General features: G+C 41.1%; 1 protein-coding gene across 1 annotated transcript in view; it reads left to right on the forward strand.

The window, feature by feature from the left end:
• asz1 (ankyrin repeat, SAM and basic leucine zipper domain containing 1) overlaps positions 1-23,298 on the forward strand; it is a 265,510-nt gene that overhangs the window by 217,602 nt on the left and 24,610 nt on the right. The window contains 1 exon segment of the mRNA XM_034175985.1: positions 4,205-4,310. Within this exon segment, the coding sequence (XP_034031876.1) occupies positions 4,205-4,310 (106 nt within the window).

Genomic DNA, 23,298 nt, shown 5'->3' on the forward strand with positions numbered 1-23,298 from the left:
AAAACTAAAGTCATTTCAAATGACAACTTTCTGGCTTTAAGAAACACTAAGAAATCAAGAAAAAAAAGATTGTGGCAGTCAGTAACGGTTACTTTTTTAGACCAAGCAGAGGAAAAAAATATGGAATCACTCAATTCTGAGGAAAAAATTATGGAATCACTCTATAAATTTTCATCCCCCAAACTAACACCTGCATCAAATCAGATCTACTCGTTGACATTGACCCTATGCCATGACATTGACCCTATGTGTCTTTTTACAAGGAATGTTTTTGCAGTTTTTGCTCTATGGCAAGATGCATTATCATCTTGAAACATCCCCAAACATCCTTTCAATTGTCCAAAATATCAACGTAAACTTGTGCATTTATTGATGATGTAATGACAGCCATCTCCCCAGTGCCTTTACCTGACATGCAGCCCCATATCATCAATGACTGTGGAAATTTACATGTTCTCTTCAGGCAGTCATCATTATAAATCTCATTGGAACGGCACCAAACAAAAGTTCCAGCATCATCACCTTGCCCAATGTAGATTCGAGATTCATCACTGAATATGACTTTCATCCAGTCATCCACAGTCCACGAATGCTTTTCCTTAGCCCATTGTAACCTTGTTTTTTTTTCTGTTTAGGTGTTAATGATGGCTTTTGTTTAGCTTTTCTGTATGTAAATCCCATTTCCTTTAGGCGGTTTCTTACAGTTCGGTTACAGACGTTGACTCCAGTTTCCTCCCATTCGTTCCTCATTTGTTTTGTTGTGCATTTTTCAATTTTTGAGACATATTGTTTTAAGTTTTCTGTCTTGACGCTTTGATGTCTTCCTTGGTCTACCAGTATGTTTGCCTTTAACAACCTTCCCATGTTGTTTGTATTTGGTCCAGAGTTTAGACACAGCTGACTGTGAATAACCAACATCTTTTGCAACATTGCATGATGATTTACTCTCTTTTAAGAGTTTGATAATCCTCTCCTTTGTTTCAATTGACATCTCTCGTGTTGGAGCCATGATTCATGTCAGTCCACTTGGTGCAACAGCTCTTCAAGGTGTGTTCACTCCTTTTTAGATGCAGACTAACGAGCAGATCTGATATGATGCAGGTGTTAGTTTTGGGGATGAAAATTTACAGGGTGATTCCATAATTTTTTCCTCAGAATTGAGTGATTCCATATTTTTTTCCTCTGCTTGGTCTAAAAAGTAACCATTACTGACTGCCACAATCTTTTTTTCTTGATTTCTTATAGTGTTTCTTAAAGCCAGAAAGTTGCCATTTGAAATGACTTTAGTTTTGTGTCATGTCTGTGATCTGCTTTTTTTCTACAAAATTAAACAACTGAATGGACATCCTCAGAGGCTGGTGATTCCATAATTTTTGCCAGGGGTTGTAGAATTCCAAGGTTTTTTTTTTTTACCACAGACTGGGAAAAAGATGCCAACGGGCCAAGAACACAGTGGATGATGAGGAATTGGGATGGCCAAACACAACAACTTCAGTTTTGTCTTCATTCAATTTGAAAAAAAATTGAGCCAGCCAATTCTTCACATCTTGCAGACAAGCCAGCAAAGTCACTGTGCTGCCTGATTTGAGGCAGCACAGTGTCCTTTACCCAGACACCTGGGTAAAGGATCAAAGGAGGATTGCTTGTTGGAGTGAAATAGGGTGGGGACATTGTCTGCCCTGTGGCTGCTACATGAAGACCCAACAGGAACTGTGATCACGAGGTGGATAACAGGGCTCTGGTGAAACAAAAAGACAGAGGAGGCGATGGCATCTAACTCAATTGCTGTGAAGGTGGATGAAGGTTGTTCCTCAGACCCTGATCATCTGGGATGATCCCAGCTGTTGGACCAGGCTAAGATTTGTCGATGTGTTAATGACATTCCCATGTTAAACACACCCACGCAGAGGTGTCTCTCGACCCTGATTGTTGATTTTCTCTTAATTTAACAAGTTATAACATGATAACATCTGTTCTTTGTGAATTATTGTCTTAAAACCTGTGAGGCAGGACTCTGCTGTTTTTCTGTAAATCTAGTCTGTTCACTCACTTCATTTTACAAGGTACAAGCCTAGGCTTTTCTAAATCCAACTAATGTGATACTGGGAAATGCTGAAATAGATGCAGATGGGTTGTGTCATGGGAGAAATGAAGAAACAGGGTTGAGAGTGTAACGAGAAGCCTGTCTTCAACATTCAACCTCCTACGTTTGCATGAAGCAAAAGGTCATAAAAGTTTCTTCAAAGAAGAACCAAGCACAGCTCAAGGTTTGTAATATATCTAGGTGTCAAAATGACATTTTTCTGAGCCCAACACAGGATGGCCAGGTGTCATAAAACCACACCACTATCAGGATTTAAGACTCCCAAAGTGCATTCCTCACTAAGAGTTTTTATCATGTTTTATGATAAAAACCCAAAACCAGCCTCCCACTTTGGGCGAATTGGGGAAGGACACATGTCCAATTTGTGTAGTGTTGTAAAGTTGAAGTTACATTTAAAAAGTTGTACAATTGTGGATTGTAACAAGAAAAGAAAAGAAATAAAAGGACAGAAACGAACATGTGATCATTTAACCTAACACATGGAATTTATATATCCAGTGCATTTTGTTCTGACCATAGATTGTAGAAAGTTTATCAAATGTGTGTTTGTTTTCATATAGGGTGTTGTGCGCTGTTTCCAAGAATTGTTTACAAGAGTTTTGTAATACAGGACTTGCTTGGTTTTAAGCGGGAATTTAAGAAGTGGAAATCGATTTATTATCAAAATTAGACAAAGAAACACAGTAAAAACTACAATACCCAGAATTCGTGGGGGTGGAGCTTTTAACCCTTTAAAAGCATGTGCCCCGGGAAGACGCTCTCTTAAGCTCTTACGCTTACTCTTGCTATTACGCTGCCACTTACGCTCTTACTCTCTTTCTTTTCGTGGGTCTTGAGACACTCGCCTTTGCTGTCCCAACTTTATGACCCTTTGTTCTTTCAACCACATGTTGTTTGAATTGATTTCTTGTCTGTGCACGCAACAAGAAATTACTTTTTAACTTTTCTTCCACAGATAACTTTTACCCAAACTTTTGTGAAGTTGCCGTGCCCGCGCATGTAACTTCCTTTGACGATTTTTCAAGTTAAAACTTTTTTCTTCTTAAACTCCAAATTTATCCCTTGAACATTTTTCTTACAAAGTCAACTATTTTTGGTATTGAGTTTTTGATTTGACCTGGCTTCCAAAGACGACGCCGAAAGAAAAAATTTTGTTTTGGGCGAATAGAGACTAAAGACACTCAAACCTTTATTCTGACAATCCTAATACTGCAAGTGCTGCAGACATATATACAACCAGGTCAGCTTGAGCCACACAGCGATTCGAAATGCTGTCACAAAGGCAGAGCTTAACAACATAAATCACCCCTGGTAACCAACAATACCTGGCATGGTGACCGGCAGAGTCCCTCTGTCAAGGTCCTTCAGGTCAGCTGTTGCAAACGGACGATTTATCGACTGAAAACGAGACGTCTCCCAGCATCTGACTTCACAGAGATCTACTTGCACTGCCCCCCAAGTAAGCTCTGGTTTTTGTCAGAATCTAAAGTGGAGTGGCTTCATATAATTCTATTCTGTCATTAACAATATCTCACGTTAATAAATACCAACGTAAATCCCCTGCTGACTAGGACGTAATTCATTCTTAAACTCCCGCAACTAAACCATATTACATAAACATCATATAATAATTGTCCATTGAACTTCGTCATCATAAAATTGCATTACTGTGATATGTCCTGTTATTCAACCCCTGATGGAGGTAAATAAATGTTTTAAACGTATGCAGTGTCTGTGATTTAGATGGTTTCAGAGGTATTGGTTCTTGACCTGCAGAACTTCTGACCGGAAGATCAGAGACTGATTTCATATTTCCTATTGAATGACCCTAAAATCATTGATAGTATAACCTTGTTATAATATCATTCAGTCATAGGTGGTGCCCCCATTATTCGAGGTAAAATGATCCACAAGTGGTAATATCTACACATCCTAAAACTCATCTTTCCGTTACAAGAGTGAGGTGGTACAAGAGTGTACTCTGGAAAATCTCTCCAACACTTTGACCTCACATAGGAACCTGTACTGTATATTTACTAATATCTTCTGCAAGTGTTGATGCCGTCCCAAATTATCTTTGATTTTCTGTGACCTTGACAGGAGTGAGGATCTCTATAATTTCTTGATAAGTGTGAGGCAGCAGTGTTGCTACCTGACTGAGATGATTCAAGATGTCATCAACCGCTTTCCCCAACATGCCTCTCAGGTACTGTTTCCAGTCAATATCTATGAAGCTTGTCAAATTTGTCTGTTTTATTTTATCTTGTATTTGTGGTAGTAGTAGTAGTAGTCGTCATTTTTTTCTAATGGCACAGTGTCAGAGACATAATGCATTATCGGTCATCAAACCTTCAAAGATGAGCAGCACTGTGGCTTTGTGCTTAGCACAGCAAGAAGGTCCTGGGTTCGCTTCCAACCTGGTCCTTTTGTGGAGAAATGCATGGTCATCCTTTGTTTGGGTTCCCTCATGGTGCTGCAGCTTCCTCCCACTTCCAGAGACATGCAAGTTCGGTGAATTGGTGACTTAAATTGACTGCAGGTGTGAGTGGGAGTGTGAATGAGTTTGTCTTTGTATAAGTGTCAGTCCTGTGACAGACTGAGAGCCTGTTCAGAGTGTGCACGGCCTTTCACCCAATGACTCGTTTTCACCTCGTCATCATTAAATTGGTATAGGCGGGTGTAGAAAATGAATCAAGCCTTCATAGAAGATTGTAGTTCAACATTTTCGCCCAAATTTTCAACACCTGCACATTTGTGTTTCATAGACATTTATTCTTGTTGAAAAATAACAGCTATAGGTCTTTTTGAGGTTTGTATTTCACACTTTTTACCCAAGACCAAAATATGGCCATTGGGTATTCTGAAGGTCTTGCATTCGTCCGTCCATCTGTCCTTAAGACAAGTCCAGTTCTATCATCTTCAAATTCACAGGAAGCATTCTTGGGACACAGACCTTGGACAGGTTCAAAGATGGCTAACCTTGACCTATTTATATGACGCCAAAAGGTCACATTCTGCTTCCTGTTTTTAATGCTCATATGACCGAGGGTATTTTAGCATTGCGTTATATTTTTCTATTTATTATTATTTGGTCACTGGGCTCTGTATGAGCATACTAAAATATTTAATTGGACATTTAACAAATATTCAAATTTGTTCTTCTCTACTGTTTAATCTACAGCAGCCATGCTGTGACTGTAAATCGCTAAAATTACTGTCCCAGGCTGACCCATAAATGTATTAAAAGATGGAGCACGGGAAAGACCCTGCGTGACCTGGGTGGGACGAACACACCCTTATTTTAGAGTTACCGAACAAAGCTAACAGGCTAAGGTTAGTTTATAAAAGTATATTTTTGTGGACTGTGGCAGTGGTTTTGCTGGTGGGTGGCTTGGGTGGGATGTTAAAAATTCTTACTGGATTATACTCTCAGTAACTATGGAGTGTTAGGGTTTATGTGTACTGTATCAAGTAGTGGGGACAGCTAACCAAAAGTTAACTTCGATAAACGCTAATCCACTAAATGAAAAGTTAACTTTTTATAACGCTAAACCGATAAGGAATTTAACGGAAGTTGCAGCTAACTGCTAACTTTTAGTATTGTCTCGTACACTGTCAGCTACTTATAAGTAGCTGACAGTTTCGATCACCACAGGGGCTTTTGAGTAAATTCAAAGGTGATCACAAACTCAAAATGAACAACGAGCCAGAGCTTCTGTCTTTATGCACCCTGCTGGCTGCTGTAAAGATGTGTCATTTACTTCTCAATCATAACAACACAGACGGTGGCACAAAACATCAGACACTTTTCACTCATATCAGGTCTGGGTGACCGGTTAGGCTGGACGCAAATGCAGGACTCAGACAACAAGCTCTGTAAGTAAAAGCAGTTTACAGAAACAGTAAACGGGGTCTGGTACACAGTGAGGCAGCCCAACAAGAGTAACAATACCAAAAACATCAGGCAAAGGTGTGGTCGAGGATACAGGCAGGTAGTCGTAACACACGTGAGGCAAGCAGGTTGAGAATACACAAACAGAGCTGGAGAGAAGGCAAGGCGCATCAATCTGGCGAGGGAGCAAGGCAAAATGAGGAGCTTATAGCCACCCAGGTGATGAGGTTTTGGTTGAGAGCAGGTGTGCGTGGAACGCTCCAGAAAGAGGGTGTGGCCAGAGAGAAACACCCACCACCAAGAGTCAGCAGAGACAAACAAGAAAGAAAGGGACAGATAGACCCAAACAGGAAAAACCCCAGCAAGAGACTAAACATAATAAAAAGTAACTGAACAAACAAACCAAAACAATGAAGTAAAAACAAACAAATCCCAAATCCTGACAACTCACGGTCATAACATAACTCTCTACCAAACTAACGACACTAATTGAACTATAAAAACACAACAAATCCATAACACTAACAACACTGCTAAACCAACAATACAGTAATGATCAAATCAAATCAATTTTATTTATATAGCGCCAAATCACAACAAACAGTTGCCCCGAGGTGCTTTATATTGTAAGGCAAAAGCCATACAATAATTACAGAAAAACCCCAACGGTCAAAACGACCCCCTATGAGCAAGCACTTGGCGACAGTGGGAAGGAAAAACTCCCTTTTAACAGGAAGAAACCTCCAGCAGAACCAGGCTCAGGGAGGGGCAGTCTTCTGCTGGGACTGGTTGGGGCTGAGGGGAGAGAATCAGGAAAAAGACATGCTGTGGAAGAGAGCAGAGATCAATCACTAATGATTAAATGCAGAGTGGTGCATACAGAGCAAAAAGAGGTGAATAAAAAGAAACACTCAGTGCATCATGGGAAACCCCCCAGCAGTCTAAGTCTATAGCAGCATAACTAAGGGATGGTTCAGCGTCACCTGATCCAGCCCTAACTATAAGCTTTAGCAAAAAGGAAAGTTTTAAGCTTAATCTTAAAAGTAGAGAGGGTGTCTGTCTACCTTATCTGAATTGGGAGCTGGTTCCACAGGAGAGGAGCCTGAAAGCTGAAGGCTCTGCCTCCCATTCTACTCTTACAAACCCTAGGAACTACAAGTAAGCCTGCAGTCTGAGAGCGAAGCGCTCTGTTGGGGTGATATGGTACTATGAGGTCCCTAAGATAAGATGGGACCTGATTATTCAAAACCTTATAAGTAAGAATAAGAATTTTAAATTCTATTCTGGAAATAACAGGGAGCCAATGAAGAGAAGCCAATATGGGTGAAATATGCTCTCTCCTTCTAGTCCCTGTCAGGGACTAGAAGGAGAGAGCCTCGTAGGTTGATCGTTAAAATTAAATTCATTAGTTCTAAGAGCCATCGTAATTATTTATAGGAAAACGTTTGATTTTTATTTCTCAAAAAATGTTTGGGCCTGGAAACTAAGGTTTGAACTTTGAGTGTTTACACACGAGAGAAAAGTGAGAAAATGTTCATGCCTGTTTGAGAAAAGTGTATAAAGTGTGTAGTGAGGGGTTTTACAGCCTTAAAACGTCTATAATAATTGTAAAAAATAACTCTGACTACTTCGCGGATTTCACCTATTGCGGGTTATTTTTAGAACGTAACTCCCGCGATAAATGAGGGACCACTGTATTTCTTATTGTTACATGGGAAACAGGGTACCAGTAGAATCAGTAGGCTCTCTCCTTCTAGTCCCTGTCAGTACTCTTGCTGCAGCATTTTGAATTAACTGAAGACTTTTCAGGGAACTTTTAGGACAACCTGATAATAATGAATTACAATAGTCCAGCCTAGAAGAAATAAATGCATGAATTAGCTTTTCAGTATCACTCTGAGACAAGGCCTTTCTAATTTTAGAGATATTGTGCAAATGCAAAAAAGCAGTCCTACATATTTGCTTAATATGCGCATTGAAGGACATATCCTGATCAAAAATGACTCCAAGATTTCTCACAGTATTACTGGAGGTCAGGGTAATGCCATCCAGAGTAAGGATCTGGTTAGACACCATGTTTGTAAGATTTTTGGGGCCAAGTACAATAACTTCAGTTTTATCTGAATTTAAAAGCAGGAAATTAGAGGTCATCCATGTCTTTATGTCTGAAAGACATTCCTGCAGTTTAACTAATTGGTGTGTGTCCTCTGGCTTCATGGATAGATAAAGCTGGGTATCATCTGCGTAACAATGAAAATTTAAGCAATGCTTTCTAATAATACTGCCTAAGGGAAGCATGAATAAAGTGAATAAAATCGGTCCTAGCACAGAACCTTGTGGAACTCCATAATTAACCTTAGTCCATGAAGAAGACTCCCCATTTACATGAACAAATTGTAATCTATTAGATAAATATGATTCAAACCACTGCAGCGCAGTGCCTTTAATACCTATGGCATGCTCTAATCTCTGTAATAAAATATTATGGTCAACAGTTTCAAAAGCTGCACTGAGGTCGAACAGGACGAGCACAGAGATGAGTCCACTGTCTGAGGCCATAAGAAGATCATTTGTAACCTTCAGTAATGCTGTTTCTGTACTATGATGAATTCTGAAACCTGACTGAAACTCTTCAAATAGACCATTCCTCTGCAGATGATCAGTTAGCTGTTTTACAACTACCCTTTCAAGAATTTTTGAGAGAAAAGGAAGGTTGGAGATTGGCCTATAATTAGCTAAGATAGCTGGGTCAAGTGATGGCTTTTTAAGTAATGGTTTAATTACTGCCACCTTAAAAGCCTGTGGTACATAGCCAACTAATAAAGATAGATTGATCATATTTAAGATCGAAGCATTAATTAATGGTAGGGCTTCCTTGAGCAGCCTGGTAGGAATGGGGTCTAATAGACATGTTGATGGTTTGGAGGAAGTGACTAATGAAAATAACTCAGACAGAACAATCAGAGAGAAAGAGTCTAACCAAATACCAGCATTACTGAAAGCAATAAAGATATGTCTTTGGGATGGTTATGAATAATTTTTTCTCTAATAGTTAAAATTTTATTTGCAGAGAAAGTCATGAAGTCATTACTAGTTAAAGGAATACTCGGCTCAATAGAGCTCTGACTCTTTGTCAGCCTGGCTACTGTGCTGAAAAGACACCTGGGGTTGTTCTTATTTTCTTCAATTAGTGATGAGTAGTAAGATGTCCTAGCTTTACGGAGGGCTTTTTTATGGAGCAACAGACTCTTTTTCCAGGCTAAGTGAAGATCTTCTAAATTAGTGAGACCCCATTTCCTCTCCAACTTACGGGCTATCTGCTTTAAGCTGCGAGTTTGTGAGTTATACCACGGAGTCAGGCACTTCTGATTTAAGGCTCTCTTTTTCAGAGGAGCTACAGCATCCAAAGTTGTCCTCAATGAGGATATAAAACTATTGACGAGATAATCTATCTCACTCACAGAGTTTAGGAAGCTACTCTGCCATGTGTTGGTATATGGCATTGGAGAACATAAAGAAGGAATCATATCCTTAAACCTAGTTACAGCGCTTTCTGAAAGACTTCTGCTGTAATGAAACTTATTCCCCACTGCTGGGTAGTCCATCAGAGTAAATGTAAATGTTGATAGCTAAAATGTTTTGTGGATGAACCAAAGCAGAACATAGGAAACCATGTCTCATTTGTTGTTATAACATTTTTAGATTTTCAGCTATCTCACTATTCTGCTTTGGTTCATCCACAAAAATTTTCTCAACCTTAGTTTACATTACATGTGATAACTTGTAACAACTGCTCTTCTAAGATGGCCATCATATATCATTGAAAAGCTGAGATTTCAGGCTTTCAGAAAAGGTATGATAGCATTTGCCACTTTTTCGGTAACGACCAACCCCTCTGGCGCACAGTCTAATCAGCAACAATCAGCAGTGTGTCTGCTTTAAAGACAGTGTGTACATGCAAATCTTTATTTTTTAATTGAAAAGACACTTATCTGTGGAGTTAAATTTGTCTCATTAATACCAGCAAATGCACAACCTTGATCTACAAATAGTCCTTGATTTGCACACTCAAATTTCCTATTTGTAACTTGTGTGTTGGTTTTTACAAATAAATGCATATTTGTAAATGTCATTTTTTTCATTTGTAAAAAAAAGACATTTGCAAAATTGAAAATTCTGTTTGTGAAGTGTGATTCAGGATTTGTGGATGACTGATCACACGCATTCATCTCATTGCTCACAGGCAATATTGAGACATTCTGAGCGTAAAACTGCATTTGAGATTCACAAATATGTTGGTCACTATTCACAGTACCATCCAGGAGATGGCAGTGTTCTATGCATTTTGACGGGGGGGGGGGGAGATGTGACTCATTTCCCATAATGCCTTTTGGCGTGTGTGTCGGTTAATGCTCCAACCTTCAGAATTAGCACATTACTTTAAAAGATATGTGCAATATTCTCACTTTGTAAAATTGACAGAGTTGCCGTTAATGCTTATAAACTGTCTGGAATTAGTTTGGTTTAGAAATGGAACCATGAGTGAAACTCCAGGAAAAAAAAGTTACATTCATGGTTTCATTGGTTCAACCTCACCCATCATATGGAGTGAATGCCCCCAGAATTGAGGCACTGAGGGGCCATTAGCCCATACCACTCTTAAAATATGAATTGCTGCATTCTGATTTGTGGAGAAGCCCCGCCCACAGCACTACTCGATTTGTTAGACATCACAAGTTCAGCCTGTCAATGCTGAAGGCTGCTGTCCGACAAACTGGCATAGAAGACTATAGCAGTGTGCATGCTGGAGCTGTGAGTTGTATTTATGTGTTCTTTCGTTCAACTTTATTTGTTAAAGATATGCTGCAAAACATTTAAAGAAAAATTAGTGTTAAGAGTGTATTATACTAAATTTTGACACATTTTACTGCAGGCAAATATCGGCCTGAAATATATATATATCAGCCTCCAAACCATGCAAATAATCTGTATCGACCCTTTAAAATCTATTTCATCGACCCCTAATCTACAGAGCTATTAAGAATCATTTTAAGTTCACTTAGCTTGAATGAGGCATTGTGTTGGAGGCAACACACTTGAGTTTAAGAGAATCTCTCTGTAAGCTAGAGGTGCCAGGAAAAGCCTTGTGATGGACAGAGAGTAAGTAAAAGCAAAAAGAAAGTAAATAAAAATCCAGCAAAGTAAGAAAGCCCAGGAGCGTCTTCAAAGGGATTTGGCCCAAAAAAGGAAACAATCTTCACAGTAACTTGTATTATGCATCTCGGGTAAATGGATACATATAGTATTATTCATAGTATCTGAGACACTTGTACTGAAGCGACTCTGCTTGCGATTATATTTAAAATGTGAATCTGAAGGAACTGTGTGGATTACTCCAGGAATGAGGAAACACTGATGAACTTTTTTTAATCACTTAATATGAATACACTGCTATACGAGGTCTGTTAGAAAACTATCCGACCTTTTTATTTTTTTTAAAAACTATATGGATTTGAATCATGTGCGCTTGCATCAGCCAAACTTGAACCTTCCTGCGCATGCATGAGTTTTTTCACGCCTGACGGTTGCATCATTCGCCTGTGGGCAGGCTTTGAGTGAGCACTGGTCCACCCCCCTCGTCGGATTTTCATTGTCAGGGAAATGGCTGAGCGATTGGAGCAGCGCTGAATCAAATGTTTCCACAAACTGTGAGAGACAGCCAGGTGGAAACCATTCAGAAGATTCAGACGGCTTTCGGTGAGGATACTCTCGTCGTCACACAGATTAAGGAGCATTACAACCGGATTAAAGACGGCCCACAGCGGCGGAGGGCGCGCCGCGCTCCGAGCGGCCATCAACAGGCTGAAACGACCAGATCATTTCCAAAGTGAAGGCTGTGTTGATCCGGGACGTCGTCTGACTACCAGAGAAATTGCAGAAGAGGTGTACATCAGCACTTTTGTGGCACATTCCACTGTTAGAGGAGATTTTGTAATGAAAGACATGCGAAGTAATTTGTGCGTCGGCATGGAGCCGCAATGGCGCACAACAAAATGCACGTCCGTGTTGGAAGTCTCACATGACAAGTTGTGACATGCCCAGCTGTTACACAATTTCTCGGATACTCACTCGACTGAAAAGCCACTGAAAGCCGTCTGAATCTTCCAAATGGTTTTCACAAACACAGAGGGACTTCTTTAAAAATGCTATGTTTTATCAGCAGCATCAAGAAAGTGAGTCCCTTCGGCTGCTCTCTTGTTTGAACTCAGGCTGGATGCCCTTCCTGACACAACTCCACATTGCATGACGTGGGATTTGAACCGGGACCCTTCCTCACTGAAACCAAGTGCAATAACCACTTGCCCACGACCCCTGCATCAGCAACAACAAGGAACTAAAGTATTTTCAGACATCGTTTTCCAAAATCAAGATGTGGATAAGTTTTCGTCAGGCTGTGATGATGAATCTGACTGAAACAAACACGTAAGATTAATACTTTATATTTACTCCATGTGTGAATGGTTTTAATGTTTGTAACAGTCTGAACTGCATGACGACTGCAGCTTTGAACCAGTCAATGGACAGCATCAGTAGACGTATTTCGACTTATGAGTTACTTGGAAGAAACATGTGTCAACAATCGCATAACGTACCCACAACTTACGGTCCACGTATGCGGGACATATCAGCCATATGCTGGCATACGTCGAAAATATTATACGCTGGCTAAATCGTCAAGTTGTGACAGGGGTTTAAATCTCGCCTCTCTGACTTTGTCTCCAAACCGTCCAACATGAGCTGTCCCTCTGAAGTGTTCTTTCCTAATCCTGTCCGTTCTCATCGCTCCCAAAGACAGTCGCACTGAATAAAATTTTTGAAAAACTTGCATTTCTGCAGTCTTAACTGATGCTGATTGTCTGCACTGATATGTAAATATCCAGGAAAAGAAATGAGAGAGGAATGTTTAGTGAAGTGCTTCCAATAAATAAGAGAAAGATGGACCAGTCTTAATGAATGAATATCCTTTATTGTCATTGTCACAAGTACAACAAAATTAGAAAAGCCGTCTGGTCAGTGCATAAACGTATAAATAAATAAGTAATATAAAATAGAAAAAAGCAATTCGATATAAGCGCAAACCCATATACATATTTTCATAGTGATTGCACTGTAGAGGCCTGTAGAGGCCACCAGTAGAGGCGTCCAATCAGTATGATTGGACGCCTCTACTGGTGGTTGGCTCTCACTGCGGTATTGTATCACTTCCTGTTCCGGAGCACAGCGGTGTTTTGCTGTATCTGTTAGCTGTTTAATCTGCGCAGTTAGATTGATCTAGTTAACTAGATAACGATTTGTTTCACAGTGTAATCTTCACGTGCCTTAACTAAAGCACTCCCTCTGCTGAATCACCTCTAAATTATTTACACATTATTCACTTTGTGTGTTTTTAGGAATCCGCTAGCTTAACGCAGCTACTAGCTCTTAGCCGGTTTAGCATGGCGGCGTCTCCTGTCTCTCCCGCACTTTTCTGCTCTGGGTGTGAAATGTTTAGTTATTCCGTGGCCTCCTTTAGCAGTAATGGTACTTGTAATAAGTGTAGCTTATTCGTAGCTTTGGAGGCCAGGCTGGGCGAATTGGAGACTCGGCTCCGCACCTTGGAAAATCCTACAGCTAGCCAGGCCCCTGTAGTCGGTGCGGACCAAGGTAGCTTAGCCGCCGTTAGTTCCCCTCCGGCGGATCCCGAGCAGCCGGGAAAGCAGGCCGACTGGGTGACTGTGAGGAGGAAGCGTAGTTCTAAAAAGAAGCCCCCTGGTACACCGCCAACCCGTTCACATCGCTAACCGTTTTTCCCCACTCGGCGACACACCCGCCGAGGAACAAACTCTGGTTATTGGCGACTCTGTTTTGAGAAATGTGAAGTTAGCGACACCAGCAACCATAGTAATTGTCTTCCGGGGGCCAGAGCAGGCGACACTGAAGGAAATTTGAAACTGCTGGCTAAGGCTAAGCGTAAATTTGGTAAGATTGTAATTCACATCAGCAGTAATGACACCCGGTTACGCCAATCGGAGGTCACTAAAATTAACATTGAATCGGTGTGTAACTTTGCAAAAACAATGTCAGACTCTGTAGTTTTCTCTGGGCCCCTCCCCAGTCGGACCGGGAGTGACATGTTTAGCCATCACTTGACCCAGCTATCTTAGCTAATTATAGGCCAATCTCCAACCTTCCTTTTCCCTCAAAAATTCTTGAAAGGGTAGTTGTAAAACAGCTAACTGATCATCTGCAGAGGAATGGTCTATTTGAAGAGTTTCAGTCAGGGTTTAGAATTCATCATAGTATAGAAACAACATTAGTGAAGGTTACAAATGATCTTCTTATGGCCTCAGACAGTGTCCTGTTAGACCTCAGTGCTGCTTTTGATACTGTTGACCATAAAATTTTATCACAGAGATTAGAGCATGCCATAGGTATTAAAGGCACTGCGCTGCGGTGGTTTGAATCATATTTATCTAATAGATTACAATTTGTTCATGTAAATGGGGAATCTTCTTCACAGACTAAGGTTAATTATGGAGTTCCACAAGGTTCTGTGCTAGGACCAATTTTATTCACTTTATACATGCTTCCCTTAGGCAGTATTATTAGACAGCATTGCTTAAATTTTCACTGTTACGCAGATGATACCCAGCTTTGATACGCAGATGATACCAAGGACCGGGAGTGACATGTTTAGCCGCATGTTCTCCCTGAATTGCTGGCTGTCTGAGTGGTGTCCAAAAAATGAGGTTGGCTTCATAGATAATTGGCAAAGCTTCTGGGGAAAACCTGGTCTTGTTAGGAGAGACAGCATCCATCCCACTTTTGATTGAGCAGCTCTCATTTCTAGAAATCTGGCCAGTTTTCTTAAATCCTCCAAACCGTGACTATCCAGGGTTGGGACCAGGAAGCAGAGTTGTAGTCTTACACACCTCTGTGCAGTTTCTCTCCCCCTGCCATCCCCTCATTACCCCATCCCCGTAGAGACGGTGCCTGCTCCCAGACTACCAATAACCAGCAAAAATCTATTTAAGCATAAAAATTCAAAAAGAAAAGGTAATATAGCACCTTCAACTGCACCACAGACTAAAACAGTTAAATGTGGTCTATTAAACATTAGATCTCTCTCTTCTAAGTCCCTGTTAGTAAATGATATAATAATTGATCAACATATTGATTTATTCTGCCTTACAGAAACCTGGTTACAGCAGGATGAATATGTTAGTTTAAATGAGTCAACACCCCCGAGTCACACTAACTGCCAGAACACTTGTAGCACGGGCTGAGGCGGAGGATTAGCAGCAATCTTCCACTCCAGCTTATTAATTAATCAAAAACCCAGACAGAGCTTTAATTCATTTGAAAGCTTGACTCTTAGTCTTGTCCATCCAAATTGGAAGTCCCAAAAACCAGTTTTATTTGTTGTTATCTATTGTCCACCTGGTCGTTACTGTGAGTTTCTCTGTGAATTTTCGGACCTTTTGTCTGACTTAGTGCTTAGCTCAGATAAGATAATTATAGTGGGCGATTTTAACATCCACACAGATGCTGAGAATGACAGCCTCAACACTGCATTTAATCTATTGTTAGACTCGATTGGCTTTGCTCATAATGTAAATGAGTCCACCCACCACTTTAATCATACCTTAGATCTTGTTCTGACTTATGGTATGGAAATTGAAGACTTAACAGTATTCCCTGAAAACCCCCTTCTGTCTGATCATTTCTTAATAACATTTACATTTACTCTGATGGACTACCCAGCAGTGGGGAATGAGTTTCATTACAGTAGAAGTCTTTCAGAAAGCGCTGTAACTAGGTTTAAGGATATGATTCCTTCTTTATGTTCTCCAATGCCATATACCAACACAGGGCAGAGTAGCTACCTAAACTCTGTGAGTGAGATAGATTATCTCGTCAATAGTTTTATATCCTCATTGAGGACAACTTTGGATGCTGTAGCTCCTCTGAAAAAGAGTGCCTTAAATTAGAAGTGCCTGACTCCGTGGTATAACTCACAAACTCGCAGCTTAAAGCAGATAACCCGTAATTGGAGAGGTAATGGCATCTCACTAATTTAGAAGATCTTCACTTAGCCTGGAAAAAGAGTGTGTTGCTCTATAAAAAAGCCCTCTGTAAAGCTAGGACATCTTACTACTCATCACTAATTGAAGAAAATAAGAACAACCCCAGGTTTCTTTTCAGCACTGTAGCCAGGCTGACAAAGAGTCAGAGCTCTATTGAGCCGAGTATTCCTTTAACTTTAACTAGTAATGACTTCATAACTTTCTTTGCAAATAAAATTTTAACTATTAGAGAAAAAAATTACTCATAACCATCCCAAAGACATATCGTTCTCTTTGGCTGCTTTAGTGATGCCGGTATTTGGTTAGACTCTTTCTCTCCGATTGTTCTGTCTGAGTTATTTTCATTAGTTACTTCCTCCAAACCATCAACATGTCTATTAGACCCCATTCCTACCAGGCTGCTCAAGGAAGCCCTACCATTAATTAATGCTTCGATCTTAAATATGATCAATCTATCTTTATTAGTTGGCTATGTACCACAGGCTTTTAAGGTGGCAGTAATTAAACCATTACTTAAAAAGCCATCACTTGAGCCAGCTATCTTAGCTAATTATAGGCCAATCTCCAACCTTCCTTTTCTCTCAAAAATTCTTGAAAGGGTAGTTGTAAAACAGCTAACTGATCATCTGCATGGTGGTCTATTTGAAGAGTTTCAGTCAGGGTTTAGAATTCATCATAATATAGAAAGAGCATTAGTGAAGGTTACAAATGATCTTCTTATGGCCTCAGACAGTGTCCTGTTAGACCTCAGTGCAGCTTTTGATACTGTTGACCATAAAATTTTATCACAGAGATTAGAGCATGCCATAGGTATTAAAGGTACTGCGCTGCGGTGGTTTGAATCATATTTATATAATAGATTATAATTTGTTCATGTAAATTGGGAATCTTCTTCACAGACTAAGGTTAATTATGGAGTTCCACAAGGTTCTGTGCTAGGACCAATTTTATTCACTTTATACATGCTTCCCTTAGGCAGTATTATTAGACAGCATTGCTTAAATTTTCATTGTTACGCAGATGATACCCAGCTTTATCTATCCATGAAGCCAGAGGACACACACCAGTTAGCTAAACTACAAGATTGTCTTACAGACATAAAGACATGGATGACCTCTAATTTCCTGCTTTTAAATTCAGATAAAACTGAAGTTGTTGTACTTGGCCCCACAAATCTTAGAAACATGGTGTCTAACCAGATCCTTACTCTGGATGGCATTACCCTGACCTCTAGTAATACTGTGAGAAATCTTGGAGTCATTTTTGATCAGGATATGTCATTCAATGCGCATATTAAACAAATATGTAGGACTGCTTTTTTGCATTTGCTCAATATCTCTAAAATGAGAAAGGTCTTGTCTCAGAGTGATGCTGAAAAACTAATTCATGCTTTTATTTCCTCTAGGCTGGACTATTGTAATTCATTATTATCAGGTTGTCCTAAAAGTTCCCTGAAAAGCCTTCAGTTAATTCAAAATGCTGCAGCTAGAGTACTGACAGGGACTAGAAGGAGAGAGCATATCTCACCCATATTGGCCTCTCTTCATTGGCTTCCTGTTAATTCTAGAATAGAATTTAAAATTCTTCTTCTTACTTATAAGGTTTTGAATAATCAGGTCCCATCTTATCTTAGGGACCTCATAATACCATATCACCCCAATAGAGCGCTTCGCTCTCAGACTGCAGGCTTACTTGTAGTTCCTAGGGTTTGTAAGAGTAGAATGGGAAGCAGAGCCTTCAGCTTTCAGGCTCCTCTCCTCTGGAACCAGCTCCCAATTCGGATCAGGGAGACAGACACCCTCTCTACTTTTAAGATTAGGCTTAAAACTTTCCTTTTTGCTAAAGCTTATAGTTAGGGCTGGATCAGGTGACCCTGAACCATCCCTTAGTTATGCTGCTATAGACTTAGACTGCTGGGGGGTTCCCATGATGCACTGAGTGTTTCTTTCTCTTTTTGCTCTGTATGCACCTCTCTGCATTTAATCACTAGTGATTGATCTCTGCTCCCCTCCACAGCATGTCTTTTTCCTGGTTCTCTCCTTCAGCCCCAACCAGTCCCAGCAGAAGACTGCCCCTCCCTGAGCCTGGTTCTGCTGGAGGTTTCTTCCTGTTAAAAAGGAGTTTTTCCTTCCCACTGTTGCCAAGTGCTTGCTCACTGGGGGTCGTTTTGACCGTTGGGGTTTTTCCTTAATTATTGTATGGCTTTGCCTTACAATATAAAGCGCCTTGGGGCAACTGTTTGTTGTGATTTGGCGCTATATAAATAAAATTGATTTGATTTGATTGCACAGTTGCCATTATTGCATTTCCCTTTACATTCTGGCTGCATTGAGTTTAGTTGTTGCTGATGGATAAAAACTGTTCTTAGATGTGCTTGTTCTTGGTTTAATTGATCTGTAGCATCTGCCTGAGGGTAAAAGTTCAAACAGAGCACTGAGAACTGTCCTTTATGATGTTACAGATTTTTAGAAGACAGCTGGAACTATGAATTTCAATTGTGGGAAGAGGGCAGCCAACGATCTTTTGGGCCACGTTAATGACCCTCTGGAGCATTTTTCTCTGAGCCACTGTACAGCTGGTTTATCACACACAAATACAGTAGGACATCATGCTCTCAGTAGAGCACAGATTAAAAGACACCAACAGTCTCTGTGTGATGTTATTTTTCCTAACTACCCTCAGGAAGTACAGTCTCTGCTGGGGCTTTTTCAAGAGCTCTAAGGTGTTGACACTCCGGGTCAGGTCCTCTCCTCAATGTGGAGATAGAGATAGCAACTTTATTTGCACGCAAGGTTTAGGTACATTGGAATTCTTGTGCAGAGCTTGTGAGTAAACAAATATAAATGCAGAAACGTATTAAAGGTATAACAGTATAAAAGCACCTGAAAAAAGAATTACAAAGTATCCTGTTAATGGGAATAGACAGCAGCAGTTTTTAGACAAATAATGAATGTGTATGAGTTCATTGGTACGAATATTTCATGAGATGGAAGATGGAACATTGCATCTTTTACCAAATTAAATAAAGTGCCCCTAATGGTGATGGGGTGCAGTTGAGGGGCTTTCTTCCTGATTCAGGGATTATTTCTGTTGCCCTTCCCACATTGAGGATGAGGTCGTTTTCCTCTCCGTAGGCATGTGTGCTGTCCGATCATCGCCCTATACCCAGTCTCATCTGCACTCTTGATGAGGCCCAGGATGGTCATGTCATCAGCATATTTAATGACAACTGTGCTGTGCATGTTGGATACACAGACGTGAGTGTATAGGGTGAAGAGTTTGGAGCAGAGGCAGCAGCCCTGAGGTGATCCGGTACTGATTGTGAGCTCAACGGAAACCATTCCTCTCATCCCGTGCAACCTGCGTTCTGTCCGTGAGGAAATCCAGAACCCAGTTGCAGGTGGCGGTCGCGACCCCCAGATTGGACAGTTTTCCAGGCAGCTTTTTTGGGTGGATAGCATTGAAGGCAGAGTTGTAGTTGAAGAAGAGCATCCTGACATAGTTACCGCTGTGGTCCAAATGTTGGAGGGTGTGGTGGAGGGCTATGGCTACCACATCGTCCACTGATCTGTTTAGACAATAGGCAAATTGAAGAGGGTCAGCAGTTTCCGGCACTATGGAGTTGAGATGATTAAGCACCAGCTTTTCAATACATTTCATGGCGACTGATGTGAGTGCCATTGGTCTGAAGACATCCAGGGTGGATGCATATGGTTTCTTAGGTACGGGAATGATGGTGGAGGATTTGAAGATAAGTGGGACTGTTGACTGTGCAAGAGAGGCATTGAAGATATCTCTGTACAGACCTGCCAGTTGTTCTGCACAGGCCTTTAGGACTCTCGGTGAGACACCATCTGGACCTGCTGCTTTCTGAGGGTTCACCTGTTTCAAAGCCCTTGGGACCTGAGTTCATGACACCTGAATGACAGAGTCGTTGGGATTACTGGGAAGTTATATGGGCATGTCTGTGTTAAATCTGTCAAATATGGCATAAAACCTGTCTGGGAGGGTGCTGTCTCTGGCCTCCATCTCCAGGTTTCTCCTGCAGTTAGTGACTCATTGGATTCCCTGCCACATATTCTGCGTGTTGTTGTCTAGGTAGAAGCCTTCACGTTTTTGGGAATACGCCGTTTTAGCTGCTCTGATGGTTTTATGGAGGTTATAACAGGCCCACTTATATTTTTCACTGTCTCCTGACTTGTAAGCCACAAAAAGACACAGCATGTCTTTTTCCTGGTTCTCTCCCTCAGCCCCAACCAGTCCCAGCGAAGACTGCCCCTCCCTGAGCCTGGTTCTGCTGGAGGTTTCTTCCTGTTAAAAGGGAGTTTTTCCTTCCCACTGTCGCCAAGTGCTTGCTCACAGGGGGTCGTTTTGACCGTTGGGGTTTTTACGTAATTATTGTATGGCCTTGCCTTACAATATAAAGCGCCTTGGGGCAACTGTTGTGATTTGGCGCTATATAAATAAAATTGATTGATTGATTGATGACTACTGATTTTCTTGCGGACATCTGTGTTAATCCATGGTTTGTGATTTGGGAAAACACAGACAGTTCTGGAGGGGACATAGATGGACGTGCACCACCTAATGTGATCGCTAACTGTCTCTGTGTAGTCATGTATACAGGATGTAGCTTCTTTGAATACTGTCATATCTGTTAGCTCTAAACAGCTCTCCAGATTTGCCTTCGTCAGACCAGGTGTTGGTGGTTCTGATTATGACTGGGTCAGCTTTCAGCCATTTTATTTAAGCAGGTTTCAGCAGGATTGCCAGATGATCGGATTTGCTGAAGTGGGGTTTGCGCTCGGCTTTGTATGCATTTCTGATGTTACAGTAGCAGTGGTCAAGTGTGTCGGAAAATTCACAAACTGTTGCAGGTTCGGCATGTATTCCAGAGATTACAGTGATTAAAGTCCACAAGGATGATAAAAGCACTATTGGGATGAGTTTTTTCATCCTGGGAGTTTTGTTGACTCCTAGGAAGCAGGAGTCAGCCACCCTCTCCACACAGTCTCTGCTGATGATCAAGGGCGAGACACTTTTTACTGTACTTGATAATCTCTCATGAGGGGAGAAATCATTCATTCATTCACTGTATCTCATCAGTAAGTCTTAGTACCCACCTACATTACAAAACATATTGCCTGAAAACTGTAGAAATGAGTACCTTCAAACTGGTGGAAATCATAATCTGGATAATAAACAGGATTGCCTTCAAAATCACTCAAAAATGCTCCGATCTCCAGGAGCTTCTGGAGGCTGGGCCCCCTGGACCCTTTGGAGGCCAGCAGCTGAATGACTGATGAAGGCAGCATCATTTGCATACAGAAGGCACGAGAATGGCATCTGGGGACAACATCAAAAAAACTGTGGTCTATGGGCCACATTAGGCCCCCAGCAGGTCCAGGTCAGTGCCCCAGTTCACTCAACAAAAATATAAACGCAACACTTTTGGTTTTGCTCCCATTTTGTATGAGATGAACTCAAAGATCTAAAACTTTTTCCACATACACAATATCACCATTTCCCTCAAATATTGTTCACAAACCAGTCTAAATCTGTGATAGTGAGCACTTCTCCTTTGCTGAGATAATCCATCCCACCTCACAGGTGTGCCATATCAAGATGCTGATTAGACACCATGATTAGTGCACAGGTGTGCCTTAGACTGTCCACAATAAAAGGCCACTCTGAAAGGTGCAGTTTTGTTTTATTGGGGGGGATACCAGTCAGTATCTGGTGTGACCACCATTTGCCTCATGCAGTGCAACACATCTCCTTCGCATAGAGTTGATCAGGTTGTCAATTGTGGCCTGTGGAATGTTGGTCCACTCCTCTTCAGTGGCTGTGCGAAGTTGCTGGATATTGGCAGGAACTGGTACACGCTGTCGTATACGCCGGTCCAGAGCATCCCAAACATGCTCAATGGGTGACATGTCCGGTGAGTATGCCGGCCATGCAAGAACTGGGACATTTTCAGCTTCAAAGAATTGTGTACAGATCCTTGCAACATGGGACTGTGCATTATCCTGCTGCAACATGAGGTGATGTTCTTGGATGTATGGCACAACAATGGGCCTCAGGATCTCGTCACGGTATCTCTGCGCATTCAAAATGCCATCAATAAAATGCACCTGTGTTCTTCGTCCATAACAGACGCCTGCCCATACCATATCCCCACCGCCACCATGGGTCACTCGATCCACAACATTGACATCAGACAACCGCTCATCCACATTTGCTCACTCAAGTCGGTTACAACGACGAACTGGAGTCAGGTCGAGACCCCGATGAGGACGACAAGCATGCAGATGAGCTTCCCTGAGACGGTTTCTGACAGTTTGTGCAGAAATTCTTTGGTTATGCAAACCGATTGTTTCAGCAGCTGTCCGAGTGGCTGGTTTCAGACGATCTTGGAGGTGAACATGCTGGATGTGGAGGTCCTGGGCTGGTGTGGTTACACGTGGTCTGTGGTTGTGAGGCTGGTTGGATGTACTGCCAAATTCTCTGAAACGCCTTTGGAGACAGCTTATAGTAGAGAAATGAACATTCAATACACGAGCAACAGCTCTGGTTGACATTCCTGCTGTCAGCATGCCAATTGCACGCTCCCTCAAAACTTGCGACATCTGTGGCATTGTGCTGTGTGACAAAACTGCACCTTTCAGAGTGGCCTTTTATTGTGGACAGTCTAAGGCACACCTGTGCACTAATCATGGTGTCTAATCAGCATCTTGATATGGCACACCTGTGAGGTGGGATGGATTATCTCAGCAAAGGAGAAGTGCTCACTATCACAGAGTTAGACTGGTTTGTGAACAATATTTGAGGGAAATGGTGATATTGTGTATGTGGAAAAAGTTTTAGATCTTTGAGTTCATCTCATACAAAATGGGAGCAAAACCAAAAGTGTTGCGTTTATATTTTTGTTAAGTATATATATATATATATATATATATATATATATATATATATATACTAACACTGATTGGTTGACTCATTCATTCTATGTAAATACCAACACGTTAATGTGACATGATGTGTGTGTTGGTATTTAAATGTGCTTTTGTAAAATATGCCATTTATTTATATGTAAAAATAAAAAAAATAAGTAAATAATAATAAGCCATTTGCAAAAGCCAACTAAGTCAAGTTGTGATTTGAAAACCTCCTGA

Source organism: Thalassophryne amazonica, chromosome 8 (genome assembly GCF_902500255.1).
Source record: "Thalassophryne amazonica chromosome 8, fThaAma1.1, whole genome shotgun sequence".
In the NCBI taxonomy this organism is placed as follows: Eukaryota; Metazoa; Chordata; class Actinopteri; order Batrachoidiformes; family Batrachoididae; genus Thalassophryne; species Thalassophryne amazonica.